Source organism: Malurus melanocephalus, unplaced genomic scaffold (assembly GCF_030028575.1).
Source record: "Malurus melanocephalus ecotype Western Australia unplaced genomic scaffold, MMel_1.1 scaffold_318, whole genome shotgun sequence".
NCBI classification, from domain to species: Eukaryota; Metazoa; Chordata; class Aves; order Passeriformes; family Maluridae; genus Malurus; species Malurus melanocephalus.
The window spans coordinates 596,244-615,034 of NW_026623550.1; the positions used below are offsets into that span (position 1 = coordinate 596,244).

Sequence of the window (18,791 nt, forward strand, 5' to 3'; positions counted from 1 at the left end):
GCAGGGACACAGCTCCATGCTCGGTGCAAAGCCCTGGCTCCTGGCTTGGTGCAGGGACATATGCTCGGTGCACAGCCCCAGCTCCATGCTCCATGTAGGGACACAGCTCCATGCTCGGTGCAGGGACACACACAGCTCCGTGCTCGGTGCAGGGACACACACAGCTCCATGCTCGGTGCAGGGACACAGCTCCGGGCTCAGTGCACAGCCCCGGCTCCATGCTCGGTGCAGGGACATGGGCTCAGTGCACAGCCCCGGCTCCAGGCTCGGTGCAGGGACACAGCTCCAGGCTCGGTGCAGGGACACAGCTCCGGGCTCGGTGCAGGGACATGGGCTTGGTGCAGGGACACAGCTCCAGGCTCGGTGCAGGGACATGGGCTCGGTGCAGGGACACAGCTCCTGGCTCGGTGCAGGGACCTGGGCTCGGTGCAGGGACACAGCTCCATGCTCGGTGCACAGCCCTGGCTCCTGGCTCAGTGCAGGGACACGGGCTTGGTGCAGGGACACGGGCTCGGTGCAGGGACACAGCTCCATGCTCGGTGTAGGCACATGGGCTCGGTGCACAGCCCCGGCTCCTGGCTCGGTGCCGGCCGTGCCGGCGGCAGGTGGTGCTGTCAGTCCGAGCTCTTCCGCTGCAGCCGCCGGGGCTCCCCCGGCCCCCCGGCACCAAGGAGCTGCCAGACCCCCGCAGCCCCCCTCGGAGGCTATTTTAGCTTCCCTGGCCCCGTGCCAATGATGAAATCAGTTATTTCCATGTGTTTCCAAAAGCATTAGCCAGSTTTAGCAGCTTTCCGAAGGCGTTACATAAGGCAGCGCTTCCAATGGCGCTCGGCACAGCCGGGATCCGGCTGCTCCACCRAGCCTGACACCACGGCTCTTCACGGCCCAGCACTGCCTGATGTGCTTCACTTTGTACCTGCCAGCCCCAGGAAACAGTGGCCTGAGCTCTGGGTGGCATTTGGCTCGTGGCTGCTGTGTCCAAACATGGCTTTTTAATGAGCTGGGAATTGCCCAAACGGAGCAAATCCTGCAGTCCGGCGTGACTGGCAGCAGCTCTCCTAAAGCATCCAACAGAATTCCTTGGAGGTTTGTGATCAGCCTCTCAGCTGCACTTAGTGCTTCCCCCAGGGAAAAGGAGCGTGGCAGTTTTCTCTTTTCCTGTGCTGAGGATATTGACAGCTTAAAATCTTGTGCTTCATTAGCACCACAACTCTCCTCCTAGTTTTCTTCCCACCCCTGCGTGAGATCTGGAGCCAGAATTTCCTGGTCTTCCCTCTGCCTGATTTTACATGGAGGATTTTACATTGAGCCTGCTGCCTTTTGTCCATTCTCTTACAGCCTGAGTCTCGTCTTGCATCCTCACTGCTCTGTTTGCATCCCTTCTGTCTCACAGAGGTGGGAGTTGAGTGGGTTTGGCAGGGTGAGGAGCTGCCTGGGAGGAGGTGGCTTCACCCTTTTCTTTCAGGGCAGTGGGAAGATCCCTAAGGATCCTTTTTCCTGTCCTCCCTCCCACCTGAGAACAGTCTCCCACTCCTCATCTTACAGCTGCTATACTGTAAAAGCTGGCAAAACCTTTTGATATTCCCCTTGCTTGGTCTGACACACATTTTCCAGTGGTCAGCATGCCAGGTGGATGAATTTTGGGGTTGGATTGCCCCAACTCTTCCCTCTCTGGAGGTCTGAGCAGCTCCCCAGCATCTGCCAAGGCCCAGGGCTGAGCCGTGCAGCGGTGGCACCAGGTAGCTATGGTGACAAACCTGGATGCTTTATTTAGTTCCTGCTTTTCCTCCAGAACATCTGCATTTCCTGGTCGGTGCCTGCTCCTCCTGCAGCAGGCTGGAGCTGAATCCATCGCCTGTGGATCAGATACTGTCAATGGATGTGTTTGTGTGAGCAGCACAGACACCCCCAGCTCAGCTCTGTCGCTCTGGCGGTTTTGTCTCGTCTTTGTGATGCTTTCAAAGGCTCTAAAAGCCCTCTCAGGGCTGTGAGTGCCTGGTCTGGCTTTGAGTGAGGCAGAATTCAGTGCAGCAAAGTGCTCATTTCCTCTGTCTGCCAGGGCTGTGCTGACCACAGGCCCCACAGCCRGGCTGTGAAGCAAACACAAACACACTTTGTAAGGTTTTTCTGTTCGTCTGTTGACTGCTTTTGCAGTGCATCTTCACTTTTTCTTCCCCTTGAGCTTGTTTTTATCTTTGTTCCCCTTTTCCAGAAGGAGCAGAGTTTAGAGGACTTAAAGCTTCAGTGGTATTTGGCTTGTAAAGAGACTCTCATGACAGTATATCCTGCAGATTAGTTGGGATGCTGCTCCTCGTTTTGTCTCCCTAATCAGGGATGAAGCTTTATTTATACTCTTCAGGGATGGAAAGAAGAAGGGCTGGTGCTGTTTTGTGTGTGCAGTCAGGAGAGATGTGTCAGAGTGGAAGWGTTTATAAATAGCCTTAAAGTTCTTCTGGCAGCATCTGCCCRTGGCTTATCAACTCCTGTGCACTTTGCTTCTGGACCAGAAAAATGCACAAGGTCAGCTTTCCTCCTCCTGCTATAATAGACTTTTACTGGAAGAGGAAGCTCTGAGGCTGAGGCTCTGCATTAATCAGCATCTGGATTGATTTCCAGGCCCTGTGACCTGGAGCAGTTTGTTTTCTCACTTTCCTGACCTTTCCTTGCTGGGACAGTGGGAAGATGTGTGTCCTGGTGACAGTGGGGTGCTTTAATTCTGCCGTGGCAGGAGTCTCCCGGGCTGTTCCATGCTCATCCAGAGGCCTGTCCTGGATCACAGGCTCGGGATTTGCCTGCAGAGGGAGTTTGTGGCCGGAACACCGGGCTGAGTGCAGGGAGAGGGAGAAGGTCCTGCCTCGTTTACAGATTGACCTCACACTGCTTTTATAGAGGTTGTTTAAATGTTGATCTGAGTTGGAGACTGAAGTGGAATCCAGGTTAAGTTYGTTAACCTTGCTGTTGGATTTCTTCCTGCTTCTCCATCCCTGTACATGAGACTGTGCTGTGTCCTGAACTCCAGGAATTCTGCCCTGGGACATAGCCAGTCCAGGATCACAGTGTGGGCTGGGGGCTGTGAGGAGCTCAAGGCAGATCTATGGTCTCCAGTGTCTGGATTGTCATTTGATATCATTTGAAGAGGTTTTGAAGCTGTTGATGTGCTGCAGAGGACACAATGCTCCCTGTCTGGGCACGACTGTGTAGTGTTTGTTYTTATCTGTGTAATACCTGACACATCCTCCATGAAAGGACTTTATATTTTACAAATAATTTCCTCATGGAAAGGATTGTCAGGCACTGGAAGGGGCTGCCCAGGGAGGTTTGGAGTCCCCATTCCTGGAAGTGTCCAAGGAACAACTGGACACAACACTCAGCACTCTGGATGACAAATTGGGGATCAGCCACAGGTTGGACTCRGTGATTTTGTGACACCCCTGTACAGGCACAGCAGCGAATCCTCTGGGAATACCGGGGAGCAGAGGTTGGAGCTGGGCCTCCTGAAGCATTCCCTGGCACAATTTGTCCCATCCCTGCTCGCAGATAAACTCCAGGGAAGTCTTTACCCTAAATGGCCGCGAGCGGCGGCTCCTGCGGGCAGACGCTTCGGGATGACTTGCCTGGTGAATAGAACATGATGTTTTGTCTTGCCTGAAGCCTCTCTTCAGTGCAGGACTTGAGCCACGGAGCTGCCACAAGTGACTCAGAGCTGAATGCATGAATGTACATTTTCAGCGAGGACACTTTCCGTTTTCTTTCAAACGTTGCCCCAAATGYGGTCATTTTTCATTGAAGTAAAAATTCCTTTCAGTCGATTATTTTCCTTCTGCCTTTTTAATGGCTTGAGAGCAACAGCTCCCTGTGCCGTGGCTGTAACTGCTGCTCTTGGGCCTCTTTTAATCATTTACTTTAAACTTCTTCCCCTGCTTGTACCGGTTTCATCTGGTGAATGCCTTAAATTTCAAAAACACCTTGAAGTGTGGTCTTTAAATAAATCAATGGGGGGAGTGGGCGGTGTCCTGACTTCCCTGTTTCTGATGACATTAATATGAGAACCCAACCAGTACTTGCTCTTGTCCCCTAAACTTTATGTGAGAGCTCTTAGCAGCCCTATTTCTTTAAAAAAAAAAAAAGCTAACTCATTTGGGCAGTTCAGCTTTGAAACTGGTGTCTGATCATCTTATTAATAGGTTCTTTAATTAGGTGTGGGATTTTTTTTTTTTCCTCTGAACTTATTTCTTTTTCTATAAGGTGAGGAGAAATTCCATCAGAACGTGAGAAAACTCCTTTGCTGCCAGGGTTGAGCTCTGGGACAGGTTGCGTGGGGGGATTGTAGAGTTTCCATCCTCAGAGACATTTAGAAGTCAATCCCAACAATTCAAAACTTTGAGGAATTGGGCTCTGAGGATTTCAGTGCCTCGAGTTCCTGAGCCAGAGGCTGTGACCTGGAGAGCTCTTCCTGGATTGATTTAACCTACTTCATGTGATGTCATGTGGGTCAGTAGTGATCCCATCTGCCTTAAAGCTCTTAGTGCTGTCACCAGCGTGGATAAACCTTCCCAAATTGCCAGGGCAAAGCGTATTTTGGGTTCTGGGGGGAAAATAACTTCAGTCCTTCCCCGCTGTCCTATCCTGTTCCCCCTTTTTGCCCATGTCCTGATGTGATGTGATACAAATGGACTTACAGGGAAGATGTTCTGGGGCAGTTTTTGTGTGCTGTTATGATTTATCTCTTCTGTGACCTTTGAATTGCAGAATCTCACCTGCAAGGCCCTTGCAGCTTCCTTGTTGAACGAGGATATGTCTTTCCAGCCCTATCTCCCTTCTCAAGTATTCCCCACCTCTTTGTTCTCAGTGTCCTTTTGTCCTGGCTGTCCCCAGCACTCTGCACAGTTTRMTCCTCTCCTAACTTTCTGAATTCCYRTTTGMCMKYRAGTGCTGCTTCCCAGACTTTTCTGGCTGCTGGAGATGGGCTCCTCCTGTTCCCACCCCTCTCCAAACCCCTCACTCTTCATGCAGCAAGACTTGGCATTGCAGGTGCTTCAGGATCAACCAGTAAAAGTAAAACTCCTCGTGGTRTTCAGCCATGAGCCATTGTTAATGTTTATTATGTGAATATATCCTGGAACCTTCACTGGAGAATATCTTGGATGCTGCTGGATGAGACTCCCAGGGTTCCACTGGCTCATTTTTGAGGAATATGACAAAATTTGCTCCTTCCCTCCTGTTGAGTTGTGAAGCTTCTGAAAGGCAGTGGAGCAGAGTGGGCATCCCAGGAGGCTGTTTAAGGAATCCACCTCCCTCTCTCCCAGAGAGAATCGGGAGGAGCTGCTTTTCCTCTCCCCACTCTGCTCACCACCCACCCCTACTACCTCACCAGATGATCCCAGAAATCCAAGCCCTGCCAGGGCACAGGGATGGGCAGTGGGATGATTTTTGTGTTGGCTTTTCCCAATTCCACTAGACCAGAGTATCTGGGACACTGAGCAGCTGGACATATGCTGTGCCTGAGGCTTTGGCTCTGCAATGGAGGTGGTTCAATGGATTTATCTATGAAATGCAAAGTCTTGATGTTCTTTGCCTGGAGACTTTCTTGGAGCTGTGATTGAGGGCTGGACAAGGCTCAGTCCCTGCACTGGGAGGGAGGGAAGGGATGTACCCGCTTTGCAGGTGGGAAGCTGAGGAACAGCCTGGATCAGGTCAGCAATGGGATTGGGTTTTTATTCTTCCTGTGACTGATGGAGCAAATCCTGCCTGGAACTGCCAGGACTGGGCACAGCCTCGGGGAGGGAAGGGCAGAGCTTTGTGCTTTCCTGGCTTCCACTCAGCTGACAGTGATCACACCTGGACTTTTTTTTCCTTCTTTTCAGGGATGCTTGAATACGACCCAGCCAAGAGGTTCTCAATACAGCAGATAAGGCAGCACAAGTGAGTGTTACCAATCCTTCTCTCCCTGCTCCTCCTCTACCTGTGCTCCTGCTCTCACCTCCTGTTTCCTTTTGACAGCAGACACATGGAAGTCACTAGATCTCCTTCCTCCAGCTCTGCTGGGGCTCTGGCAACCTCCACTTGGCTTTTTTCCTCCTATTAGAGCATCCGGTGAAGCACTGGAATTGCTAACCAGTAAACAAGGAATATGTTGGAAGTCTGTTCATGGCGTGCCTGCTTCTGGATAATTAAGGGTTCTGGATAATTTTTTCCAGAGGCCAGCAAGTCCTAATGGAGCAGAACAGGAGGTCCTGAAGGCTGTGTTATTGAAGGAAGGCTGTTCAGTAACGTGTGTTAGTTCTGGCCAGTCTGGGGACAGAAATATCCCCTGCTATTTGCTCCATATGGAGTCAGTATGTGGAAAAGCGTTCCAGGACAATAAGATTTTTTTTTTTTTCCTTTCTCTTTAATATCTCAGTCCTCCCTCCCCCATATCCTCCYCCATTTTCCATGCCATAGTCAGGGGGGGAAATGCCCCGTTATCGCTGAGGGGTTTTTTTTTTTAAAAAAAGATCTGTTTGAACACGCTGGCTCCGAGCAGAGATTTCCTGGGCGGATAAAAGTACAAGAACAAAAAGCATCATGAGGCTGCTTCACTGCGGAGGCTGCATTAGCTTATCTCCTCTTGGAATGGGAAGTGCTTCTGAGGACAGGCAGAGCTGCCTCTGGACTGCAGCTGCTCGGCCTGTGAGCCTGCCCAGATCCTTGTGGGAGCTGTGTAAAAGCAAGGATGTGATTCAGGGTGGTGCTGAGCCCACTCCATGCTGCAGGAACAGCGCTGCTTTCCCCTTGTGTCCTTGGGAAAGCCGTGTGCTGTCGGGTGATGGTCCCTGGGAGGTGCTCAAGGAGCCACAGCCAGAATCTGAAAGATCTGAGATGCACTGAGGCTCTGCAGGGAGCGACTGGGAGCAGCTCTGACAGATACTGGAGGGACTCTGGGGGTGCAGGCAGGGCTGGGCAGGGTTTATGGAGCTGCCCAGGCAATTAATGAAATGTCAGGCTGACTCTTTAGTAGTAGCCAAGCCCCGTGCCTGGGTTGTTTCAGGCACTCTGGGCACTGATGGGTGCAGGCATTTGCTGTTTGAGGCTCCCTTTCCCTGCACGTTCCTCCCAATGGCTATGAGCAGAGGGGGTCAGTTTGCCATGCTTTGTCAGGAAGCACTGGAAAGAAGCAGGAATTAAGTCTGTGGAGTCATCAGTGTTGAGAAAAACCCTAAAAGCACTATCCTTCCTGCCATGGCAGAGGCTGCCCCTAAGCTCGGGCACTGCCCTGACCCTCATGGGTCACTGCCAGGTGATTGAGCTGGTTCCCCAACTCCAGATGCTCCATTTTGCMCTCCTCCCACATGGCAGGGAGTTTTTGTGTCAGCGTTGCCCAGCTGGAAGCACAGAGGGSTCTCCAGAGACCCTGCCTGTAGTTAGAAACCCAGAGAAACTGGAGCACGCCTCTGGCACGGGGCATCCACAGCACTCCTCAGCTGCTGTGCCGAGGCTTTTCATCCCAAAGCACCAACAGAGGCTAAGGAAAGGCTCTACCTGCAAACCCAGGAGCATTTCCAAGGCTTAGGCTCTTATTAGTTTTGTGTGAGCTTAGCCAGTGCTTCTTAACAGGCTTTTCTCCCCTATTAGTAATTGCCTCCTTCCTCCTGCTGTGGCATCTCGTAATTACATCAAGCACAGCAGAGCTCACAGCCTGGGCCTTGGATGTGTCTGTCCAGCTTCTTTTTGTGCTAAAGAATCCAGAGCTCGGTTCTCCTGCCTTTTCTTTAAATAGAACTTAGCCCTGATGCTTAACCTGACCCTGTTTTTGTATTTTTTTTTTTTTTTTTGTAAATGGAACACAGCAGGCAGCCATTCAGGTATTTGCAGAGGGGTTTGGGAAAGTATTTTGTTATGGAGAGGTTTGATTTCTAGAATCCGTAGATTTCATGTGTTGGGGGAGTAAGTCATTAATGATTGTGGGTTTCTCTACTCTCCTCCCCTCAAAAGCATGTGCTAAGGACAGGAACTAAACCAGAGAAACATCAAGCAGCTTCCCCAGGCTGCCCTGCTGGGACAGATCCCAGCTCAAACCAGAATCACCCCGTGCCTTTCCGTGCTGCTGGAAGTCTCCTTTTATGTCTTTGAGCTGCTGTTCCYGGGGACTCACTCATATGGACAGTCAGGATCATCAAAGTGCTCTGAAATCAGCAGGAGCAGCCCCTGGTTGTGCAGGGGTTTTACCCTGAGGCTGCTGGACCAGGATCCATCAGGGAGGAATTTTTTTTGGGGCTGTGTCCCCCGGTCCTGTGGGAAGGGTGATCCCAAGGGAAGCGTAACAGAATGGGGTGCTGAGGACCCATCCTTCCTCACTTTACCTTCCTTAAAGAGTGAAGGCTCTTGCAGTTGGATCAGGGATAAAATCAGTGGCTYGGGGGCACTGAGAAAGCAGCGAGGGAGTGCAGAGTGCTCCTCCCTGGGGAGCAGAGCTGCAGGAGGCAYGGAAGGCATCCAGGCAGCCCAGCAATGGTAATCCAACCATTCCTTCCATTATTCCTGTCAGCTACTCCAAATGCTTTCCCTCCTGCAGCAGCAGAGGAATGCTGGAGGAAGAGTCTGCTGAGTTTCATCCCTGCCAGCTGCCTTCCTCTGTCTTCACTGCTGCAGCTGAACTGCATCAAACTCCTTTTGCACTTTTCCTGGAGCAGGACAAAGCAACATGCTGTTCTTGTTCAATCCAGACCTGGAGTTGGAAATGGAAATGAGTTAAACCTCTTTCAGCCTGTCATCTCAGAGCTTAGGAACTGCCAGAAGCTGACCCTTKAATAGCAAGGGAAGATCCTGGAAACCTGCTTTCCCTGGAAGGAGCTGAGTGGGATGATGTTCAGTGGAAAAGCAGCACTCACAGCTCAACTCTGTGAATAKTTGGTGCTCCTGGGATGGGGACTTTAGGGCAGGGAGGAAAAGCTGTGGAGAAAAGCAAARACTTCCAACCTGCTCCCTATGGATTATCCACCACCTCCCCTCTGCCCYGTGCTTTCGCTGAAGGGCTTCCTGCTCACACACTGCATTTTGTTACTAATTCACTGACCTGCTGCAGCACTTAAAGTGATGAAGTGGATGCAGAATTCTACCTCTGTCCCTTGTTTCCAAGGCAACCATCTTCCCTTCCCTCTCCACAAGTGTCACACTTAATTTGTTCAGGCGCAGATCCGATTGCAGGAGTTCGTAGCACGAGAGGGGAGGCACTTCCACCTTTTATTAGTGGAGGTGCAAATTAATCTGCAGGGCTGGGGTCTCCTCCTGCCCTCCCAGAGCTGCTCTGCTGCCTTCCCCAGCACCTCTGAGGTTTGGAACGTGGCTCTGGAATGTTGTGCTGTTCAAACCTGGGTGCCAGACCCATTGGAAATCTGTGTGTGGTGCTGCTGAGGGCTCCTTTGCAGGGATTTTGCTGCTGGATTTCCTATGTTTGAGAGAGGGAGRGGGGTTTCTCTGAGCCTCTGCTGCTGCCTGTGCACTTTAGTACTTTCCTCATCCCTTTTCCATCGTGTCAGGCAGCGATCTTCCCTCATCAGGACACAAAAAGCTTCTCCTTTCCTTCCTGAGGCACCTGGCTCAGTCTTTCTGCCCTCTGGCAGCACATGGAAGGGATTTCTCCTTCTTTTACCCACATTCTGCAAATCAGTTTTGTAACATGGGGAGTTAAAAGATTCCTTGTAGGAATCTGAGCCACCACTTTGGTCTCACCCAACAGCTGAGGGAAACTGCTGTTTCCATACTTTTATTTTTTTTCTGAACCTGACTGAAGAGCTGGGACATCTCTTGGTCCAACAAGAGCGATGATTGCAGGGACACTGCTGGCGTGTGTTGCCTTTCCCTGGGACATTGTGTGCCTTCCACGATTGCCTGTGAGGGAGCTGAGCTAAACTGGAACCCTTTTAGCTGCTGCTTGTGGTGACAGTGACCTTCCAGGGAGCTCGAGGCCCTTACATGGCATCACAGGAGGTGGAGAWTCGCTCGTCCTGACCCTGCCTGGCAGGGCAGGRATCTGCAGCTTGGCATTTGCTCTCAGAGCAAACCATCCCCGGTGCAAAGCAAGCCAACTGCAACGTTTGTGACCCAAATGGGAAGTGAATAGCTGGGAGTGTTGGAAAGCTRCAGCTGTGCTTACAAGATTCTTATTTTAACCTTGCTTATACCAGGACTTGAAAAGAGCAGAGGGAGGACTTGTGATGGGAGATCTGAGCTTGAGAGCTGCAAACCAGACGAGCTCATTAAGCACTGGGCAACCCAGATTCCTCTTTTCCTTCAGTCCTTGACCCTTGCTGTCTTATCTCCCTGTGGCTGACTGCAGCCGTCTGGGCACCACTTCTGCCTGGCAGGATCACAATTAACACTTGTGCTGCTGCTGCCTGGGGCTTCAATGAGCTTGTGGAATAGGAAGGAATAATCCCTTACTACTGCTGCCTTCACTCTGAAGGGTTTCTAAGCCACTCCCAGCCCTTTGAAACAGAGAGCAGAGAGGAATCTGCCTCTTGCAGGGGATGTTTTGCACAAGGGACGCTTCTGAGATATCAAAAATATTTGGTTCCCCCTCAGGGTTAAAGGAGCCACCACAAGCACCAGGTAACTGTGTGTGTGCCAGTACATTTGGCTCAGAGAACATCCCTAAAACTGGGAATTACTGGTGGAACAGGACACTGATTATCAGTGCTCCATGTTTTGGGTGGTGGCGAGGTCAGGGTGAGGAAGGGCTTTATCCCATGGCCATTGCTGACCAGGAGSTGCTGCTTTCTGGCTCAGGCAGTGGCTTCTTGAGGCAGATGAGGGCGTTCCTGGAGCCCAGTGGTCCTCAGCTGAAGAGCAAATCTTCACTGACAACCTCCAGCACCAGCACAGAAAGCGGAATGTCTGTCCCTGCTGGAAAATCCTTGCCAGGAATTACTCCACTACTCCATGCAGAATTGCTGGAGGCTCCTTCCAAGAGGTCTTTGATTTTTCTTAGAACTTCAATGGATTTCTCTTCTCACTCTCTATCCTCATTTCCATATATGCATATGCAAGTGTTTGAAATCACCTCCCGGAGGATGGAAGCATAATGACTGGAGTACAGTGATTCAGGTTTCTGCTGCTAATAAAAACCTATTTTTACTCTCCTGGTAAGTAGGACAGGAGGGAAGAGTGAGGCAGAGCTGAAATACAGCAAAATAAAAACACCAGTTGCTGTAGACTTCCAGGCTTTTTTCCCCTGAAAAATCTCCTTTTAACAGCAATCACTCTGATCTCATTTGTCCTGGATATTCCCTTCTCATGAGGTCTCTGCTGTTGAGTTTGGATCCCTCAAGCCCCAGTGCCTCTGGCAAAACCGGCTGGTGGCTCCTCTGCCCCTGTGCTGCTGATCCTGCCAGTCCAGATCAGCCCAGGATTTGCTCTCTTGGCAGTCTTTTCCTCGATGAAGGCGCTCTCTGAGGAAGGGAAATGGATTGATCCGATTAGAGGAGCCGTGTGCCACGCACGTCACCAAGGAAGCCATCCATGGGATCTGTGAAAAGTCACTTGGCATTAAATGATGCTGGTTCTGCTCCCTTCCTRCTGCTCCAGCAGCTGGGATGGGCTTTGCTTAACTCCCAGAGCCAGAGGTGACACATCCAGCTGAGATCTGCAGCAGTTCCTGTCCCTCTCCCCCAAAAAACACCCTTCTCCCTGCAGACAAGGGGCTGCCCGACTCTAAAACTCAATTGCTGCAGAGAAAACAGTTTAAAGATGCTGATGGTGAAGCAGTTTCTGGATGAGAGTTCACCCCTCCCTTGAATCCTGCCTGATTTGTCCCAGTAGCTGCATTTCCATTTGTTTATCTCCTCACTCCTCGCTTTTTCCTGATAGTTTTGTTAGAATCCCACTTTTTTTTTAGGCCGGCTGTCAAAGCAGTGTAAGGCTAGAACAAAATGATAATTACAGCTCTGCGCAGGAGGTGCCTTCAGCCTTCCTTCCTGAAAGGAATTTGGAACTGGGGTGATAAAAAGCAGATGGCTCAGGTTGGTGAGAGCTCATGGGCTGGCTCAGGCCCTCCTCCGTGGTTGGAGGCCAGGAGTTATTGGATGCCAACTTCAGGGTGGGATGCTCTTGTGTCCCATCAGGCTCATGTGGGCTGGAAAGGTGTGTTAGAGGTACCTGGCTCTGGAGGAACTCTGCTCCCCCAACATTTAGGGGGTCACTGGGAGTGTGGAGCCTCCACCAGCACTTCCAGGAAACTTTGGGTGCCCACATTTCAGCACTGGGAGATGTCCCAGACAGTCTGGAGTCAGAGYTCTGCTATGGGAGTACATGAAAACCTAAGAGGTTTATCCCAYCTGGCTGTGGGATGCCGCTGGGAAGCAGCCTGCTGGATTCCTGATCTGATTAAGAACAGCTTTCGGATCCGATATCCTTTCCTGGCCAGATGGCAGCACGGGGTTTGGTGGTGATAGGAGTCCCTTGAGACTGAGAGGGGATAAAAAGATAAAGTAGAAGCTGTGGCCTTGGTGCAAACTGGCTTTTAGAGGAAACTGCTGCAGTAACTGCCCCTCTCCTCAGGCTGGAATTYTGCAAACTTGTGTTTCTGTCAGGCTGGATCAGCCTCAGCTTCAGGATAGGAGAAACTTCTTCAATCCTGCTTGTTTGGATAATAAAACTCAGGAGCTCTGGCAGCTCTGCTGATGTKTTTTGACTYTCAGGTAGTTTGGGCTGGAGWTGGTGATGGGGAGAATATTCCTGAGGCCCTGAGCTGCCCTYTGTGCCTGTCCCTCTGTTCTGTCCTGTTCCCACTGTATCCTCCAGCACACTCTGACACTTGGCCAGACCTTTGTCTTCCTCCTGCTCTGCCACGGGTGGAGCTCCCAGCTCAAAATATCAGGTTGGGCTGGGGCCATCTCAGCGTGGAGGCCTCCTGCATGCCTTGTGCACTGACCCAGCTCTGCCCTCGGGCTTTTTGCAGCTGGTTTAGGAAGAAACACGCTCAGGCAGAGGCGCTGGTGCCCATCCCTCCCAGCCCCGAGACAAAGGACAGGTGGAGGAGCATGACGGCGGTGCCTTACCTGGAAGATCTGCATGGCTACAATGAGGAAGAGGAYGATGACTTGTATGACATTGAAGATGATATCATCTACACTCAGGACTTCACAGTACCAGGTAGGGGAGAAGTGGTTGGGGTAGGGTTTTTTTTTTTGTCTGTTTAAAGCTTTTTAGGAAAGGCCTCCAGGTCTGAATAATCCTTTCAGCAAGGTTGGTTTTGGAATTGTATGAGTGAGCCATGATGCTCCAGATTTCCTCAGTCCTTGATTTGATCAACCAGGATGCCCCTCTCAGCATTACCTCTGTGCCAACTTCCTCCCTTTCTGCCAGGAACAGCTGCTGCTGGACTTTGCTGTTCTGCACAGTTCATTCTTTGGAATGAACTAGAATGAGTTTTTATTTGGGAGCAGAGCCCTGAAATGACTCAGCCTTCAGCGTCCATGACACATCTGGGGGATCCCCTGCATGCTGGCCCATGGCAGTGCTCCCCAGCTGAGCAGGGTGAACCCCAAACAGGCAGGTCTGAGGCTGGGGATCCCCTCCAGAGCAGCAATTTCACCCTCCTCATGCAAACAGCAGCATTTAAACCCAAATCAGAGGTGTCATGGCAGATGACAGGCAGATTACTGGAAGATCTTCCATGTTCTCTGTGTAGTTTTTGCTGTTTGTGAGGGATTGGAGACCTAAAGGCTGAGAGGGGCTGGTGAGGAGGGATGTGCAGGGTTTGTGGTGGGCAGGAATCCCCTCAGCACTGAGAACACACTCGTGGGAGGAGCAGCATGAGGAGGGTCCCAACTCAGACCCTCAGTGGGTTTTGTGAGGCATTGCAGAGGTGGGAGCAGCTGCAGAGGGAATAAATGTGAGTTTTTCCACCCAAGTCTTCATGCAGCATCCCTTTGAACCTGCTCAGTGTTACATTTCTAACAGTGATCCCATATTAAAATATAAATTAAAAGCCCCCYTGTACATGGGGGATCAGTGCAGCCRTGGCTCTGCTGGGCAGCCAGAGCAGGAGTTTGTGTGACTCATAGCTGGGGGTGGGTGTTGGGTTTGGGGCAGGGGGAGGAAGAGGAAACCTCATTAAATCCTGTGTTCTTCAGAGGAAGAAGAGGCTTTGAGGAAGTGCTTTCATTTTTAAAGGGTTATTTAAAGATTTATGCAGCTCTGTGGGGAGATGTAAATGTTCTAAGGCCCTGGTTCAATCGGTGTTAAACATCCCATCCGAGGGAAGGATGGAGGAGAGGATGGAGGAGAGGATGGCTGTGGCCTGGAGGCAGAATCCTCTCCCCACTCTGTGCAGTGGAGATGTGAGCACTSGTCCTGCTCGGTTCTTTTGTGCTGCCTCAGGTCTGGAGGCCGAGCTCTGCTTTTTCCTGTCCTACATTAACCCCTTCTCTGCTGCAGCCCCATCCTGCAGCGCCTGCTCCTGGGTTTTTCAGTCTGAGGCTGGAAAATACAGCCAGGACTGGAGCTTCTGGTGCTCAGGAAGATGCATTTCTGGCTGCTCGTGGTGCCTGTGTGCTCAGTCTGACAAACAGCCATTCAAAACCTCTCTGCCGTGTTGTTTTGAAACCTTTTTTGGTGCCTGAATGAGCTGGATGCGGAGCCATTAAGAATGTGAGGGGTGGCAGAGATGAGCAGGGATGAGCAGCCACGTTCCTGGTTCCTCTCTCAGCCCTCCCTTTATTTATTTTAAATTTAGCCCTGCTCGTGGTGAGGGTGAGGTGGGCAGGAGCTGCTCGGGCAGACGCAGCGCTGGGTCAGCGGTTCCGCGGGGGCAGCAGTTGCCAAGACTTCAGCCCATGCTGAATTTTTATTTTCATTAATTTGAACGTCAGCAACTGTCATTGGTGAAGGAGGTAAAATTAGCTCACGATTCACCTCCCTCCTTGGTATCCATAATAGACTCCCGGGACTGTGCTTTTGAAGCAKGGAAGGAGGGGAGGAGGGAAGAGTCACACAAAAGACAAATGAGCTGTTTGGATAGATTCTTTTTTCCCTCCCCAGTCAGAAATGTTAATTGATTTGGCCCGAGTTCAGCTGAGGGAGGGGAAGGAGAAGTGTTCAGCTTTGCTCTGAATGGGGTTGTTTGAGGCTCTGCAGTCGTGCTGGTGGGATGGAGGGATGGGAGGAAAAAACCTGGAGCTCTGGGGGTGCTGCAGCCAGGCTGGGCTGAGCTGGGGCTGCAGCCTGACCCCTGCCAGCCCCTGAGGGGCACATCCCTGGGGATTCTGGGGTGCTGTGTCCCCCTCCAGAGGGSTCAGGCACTGGTGGGATCCATGGCAGGGCCATGAGCTTTGTGCTCCTGAGCCTCCCGCTGTGCCAGGCACTGCCACATGCCCAGGGCACCCCCTCTGTCCCCTGGGGGGACCAGAGCACCCCCACCYTTGTGTGTCTGGGGTGCTGTGGGGTGCCAGGCTGGACACTGCGGGTGCCACTGGCTCTATCAGTGCCAGGGTTGGGTGCCCAGAGCCAGGAGCTGTTCCTCACCAGTCAGTCCCTGTCCTTTCCATGGCAGGGGGAGGAAGAGGAGGAAGGTAAGCGGCCACAAACCAGTGACTGGGAGCTGTGGCAACATTCCYATCAGGAGGGATGCAGGGGGAGATCCAAAAGGAATCAACTGCACATGTAACCCAGGATACATCCCTCCATCCCTCCATCCCTCCCTCCCCATCTCTGGCAAACCCACAGCAGTGCCAGAGGGGATGTGAGCAAGCACAGGGCTCCAAAGTGGGACCCCACTGTGCTCCCCCAGAGGAGAAGCAGCTCTCCCACCCACCACCCCTGCGTGTCCCCCCCAGCTCCCAGCAGTGGGGTGACCGTTGGCGCAAGCGGAGCTGACGTCCCGCCCGGCCTTGGCGGAGAAAGGATTGAGCATCCTTTAAAGAAAATTATACATAATCGTCTTACAGCCTTTGCTTCCACTCAAAGCTCTGAGTCATAACTGAAGGGCCCTGGAGCGTGACGTTCCTGCTGGAAGGAAATTGCCTCGGCTGGATCCGGTGGGGGGAGCCTGACAAAGCCTCTCCTGAGCCCTGCGTTGGGCCGGGGGCTGCGCCGTGTTCCCGACGGGGCCACCCCACAGTGGCTCTGCAGCCACATCCCTCCGCCACTCCCTGGGTGCAGGGATGTGACCCAAGCTCCGGAGATGCCTCTGGAAATGGCTTTTCACCTGCTCTGCTGAGTCACAGGGAGCTGAGGAGGGAGAGGGGCTGATGGCACCCATGGGGTGTCCCCTCAGGGGACAGTGACACATCTGAGCCATCTTGGCCCTGCCAGGAGGGGCTGCACTGCCCTGTTCAGCAAACACACCCAGCCCCTGGGTAGCCCAAAGTTCATTCCTGGGGCTGGGACCTGCATTCCCTCCTCCAGAGAAAGCAGGAGGAGAAGAAGAAACCAGGCTGCTGCCTGAAGGCTTGGGGAGTCAGGGAGGAGGGGACACAGCATCCTCACCATCTGCACCAGCCATGCCCAGGTCTGGGGGAACAGGGGTCAAACCAGTCCTCAGGAGAGCAGAGAGGGAGGTGCACTGTCCAGCTCTCAGCCTTGCACATCCAGGAGATAGCTCGGGATCCCCCCTGAGCTCCTCGAAGGCACAGGAACACGTTCAGCTTCCCTGCAGGAGCAGGATCCATCCCGGGCGCTGGGAAGGGGATGATTTTAGAGGAGCTGCTGTCACCCCCTCACCATGACCGTTCCCTTGCAGGACAGGTGCCTGAGGAGGAGGCCGGGCAGAACGGGCAGAGCCGCGGCAAGGGGCTGCCCAARGCCGTGTGCATGAACGGGACGGAGCCGGGGCAGCTGAGCACCAGGGCCAAGGGCGAGCGCCGGGCCAGCGCCTCCTCCAACCCCTCCCGCAAGGCCTGCTCCGCCAGCAGCAAGATCCGCAAGCTCTCCACCTGCAAGCAGCAGTGAGCTCTGCCCAGGTACTGCYGGGGCACCTTTGAGGGCTGCCCAAGGGATGGGGGGACATCTGAACCTGCCCCAGCCATGGGTAACGGGAGGGAGGTGAGGGGTGTTTTGTGGTCTGGGTGCTGAGCATCCCTCTGCAGGGTTGTTTTGTGGTGCTGGGGTGCAGAGCCATGCCCTGTCCTGTCCCCCTGGCTCTGCTCTGTTCTCCCCTTGCAAGGTGCTGCTCTGCCCTGTGAGGCTGTGTCATGACAGCCCCTGCTTCACTCCCAGCCCCGCCACCCTCCAGATTTGGGGAGCACAGAGCATCAGGGCTGCAGTGGGACACTGAGCACCGGGATGTCCCCAGAGAAGCCCCCATGGGACCTTCCCGTGTCACCCGTGGTCACTGCCATGCTCAAGCCCCTGCCCCTTCCAGGGAAAGTTGAGCCCAATCCCTGCTTTTTCCCCCCCTCCTTCCGGCTCCTTCCTCCCCAGCTCCAAGCCCTGTCCCCTCCTTCCCACCCCTCATTCATAACGGAGCCAGCAGTGACTCATGTTCAGCCTCATCCGCCCCCGGCCTCATGCTCGTCACGGCGCTGCTGGGGCTGAGCTCTGTTATCTCCTGGATCACGACCAGCTTTGTGGTGTGAAAAAAAGCCCGAAATAAAAGCCGGATCCTCCCCCTGCAGCTGTCAGAGGCCCGTGGCAGCTCCATCTTTAATTCATGGGGGCAGTGAGTCACCTGCGGGGGGTCGGTGAGGATGGAGCCTGGGATGGGGCTCCCCGGGACCTGCTGCTCCTGCTGCCCCTTCCCGCTGGGCTGCTGCTGGAAGGGGAAGGTCCCCGCGGGCTGCCCGAGCCTGGCTGGGTCACTCCCCCCCTCCCCCTTAGCCTAGAAACCTTCGGAAGCCAGGGAATGCTCCCTCCTCGGCATAAATGACATTCCTTGGTGACGTTTTCTCCTTTGGGTAGGTCTGGGCTCGCCTGGCTGTGCTGTGCGAGTCCCCAAAACCTTCCAGGGACAGCGCAGGGACCCCAGACCCCTCGCTCCCATCCCAGAGGAAGCTCCGGTGCAGAGTGTGACCTGTCCACAGTCGGGAGCAGAGCCAGCACCCCAAACTGGGCWCCCCCTGCCCTCCCTAACCCCATTCTCTCTATTCTCCCCACAGCATCCCCGGGCCCGGGCCAGCCTGCGTCCCCCTTCTCACCCCAGCTCTGCCTCTCTCCTGGGACTGGACTGTGCTTGCAATCCAAAAGGAAACCAGAGGAAACCAACCAAGGAGCCCCCCTTCCCTCCCCGCGCCCTCCCGCTCCGGCCAGCGCCAGGACACGAAGCTGCAGTGGCCGGACCTCCCCCGCCGGACACCTGGAAGTTGAACTCTGCGGCTGCCAGGACGCTGTCCCCCTCCCCTCCCCCAATCACTCTTTGCCAATCAAGACACTGATTCTGTTTTTAATTTTGCGATGGGAAGGGTGGGATGAGGGGTCGGGGGGGGTGGGACCCTCCCCCTCCCCCCTGCCGGGCCCCCCCCCGGCCGTGTAGAGTCGTGCAAAGCCATTGCCGTGCACTTTATGTTTTAGACTACTGTTATATATTATATATTTTCCTCTTTTTTTTTTTTTTTTTTTTTTTTTATTTTTGCGGTATATTTAGAGATTCCTACACATCGTGATGTGTTGAAATAAACCAGATGAGGAAAAAAAAAACCAACAAAACAGGTATTAAGACACAGCAGAACTCTATTACACCTGCATGCTGCACGGGGGCTCGGAGGGGCTCGGAAGGGAACAGGGCCCAGGAAGGGCTCAGAGCTTGGGAGGAATCTGGGCTCAGAAGGGATCGGGGTGCTGGCAGCCACTTGGCTTTTTTCCTGCCTTTTTTTTTTTTT

At 53.2% G+C, this 18,791-nt stretch overlaps 1 protein-coding gene across 2 annotated transcripts in view; it reads left to right on the forward strand.

The window, feature by feature from the left end:
* STK11 (serine/threonine kinase 11) overlaps nt 1-18,773 on the forward strand; it is a 31,536-nt gene extending 12,763 nt beyond the window's left edge. For both annotated transcript variants that reach the window (XM_057377537.1, XM_057377535.1), the window contains 4 exons: nt 5,865-5,922; nt 12,935-13,128; nt 16,718-16,937; nt 18,072-18,773. In XM_057377537.1, the coding sequence (XP_057233520.1) occupies nt 5,865-5,922; nt 12,935-13,128; nt 16,718-16,926 (461 nt within the window). In that variant the 3' untranslated portion in view covers nt 16,927-16,937; nt 18,072-18,773. The remainder of the gene's footprint in view (nt 1-5,864; nt 5,923-12,934; nt 13,129-16,717; nt 16,938-18,071) is intronic.
* Nucleotides 18,774-18,791: the final 18 nt, after the last annotated feature.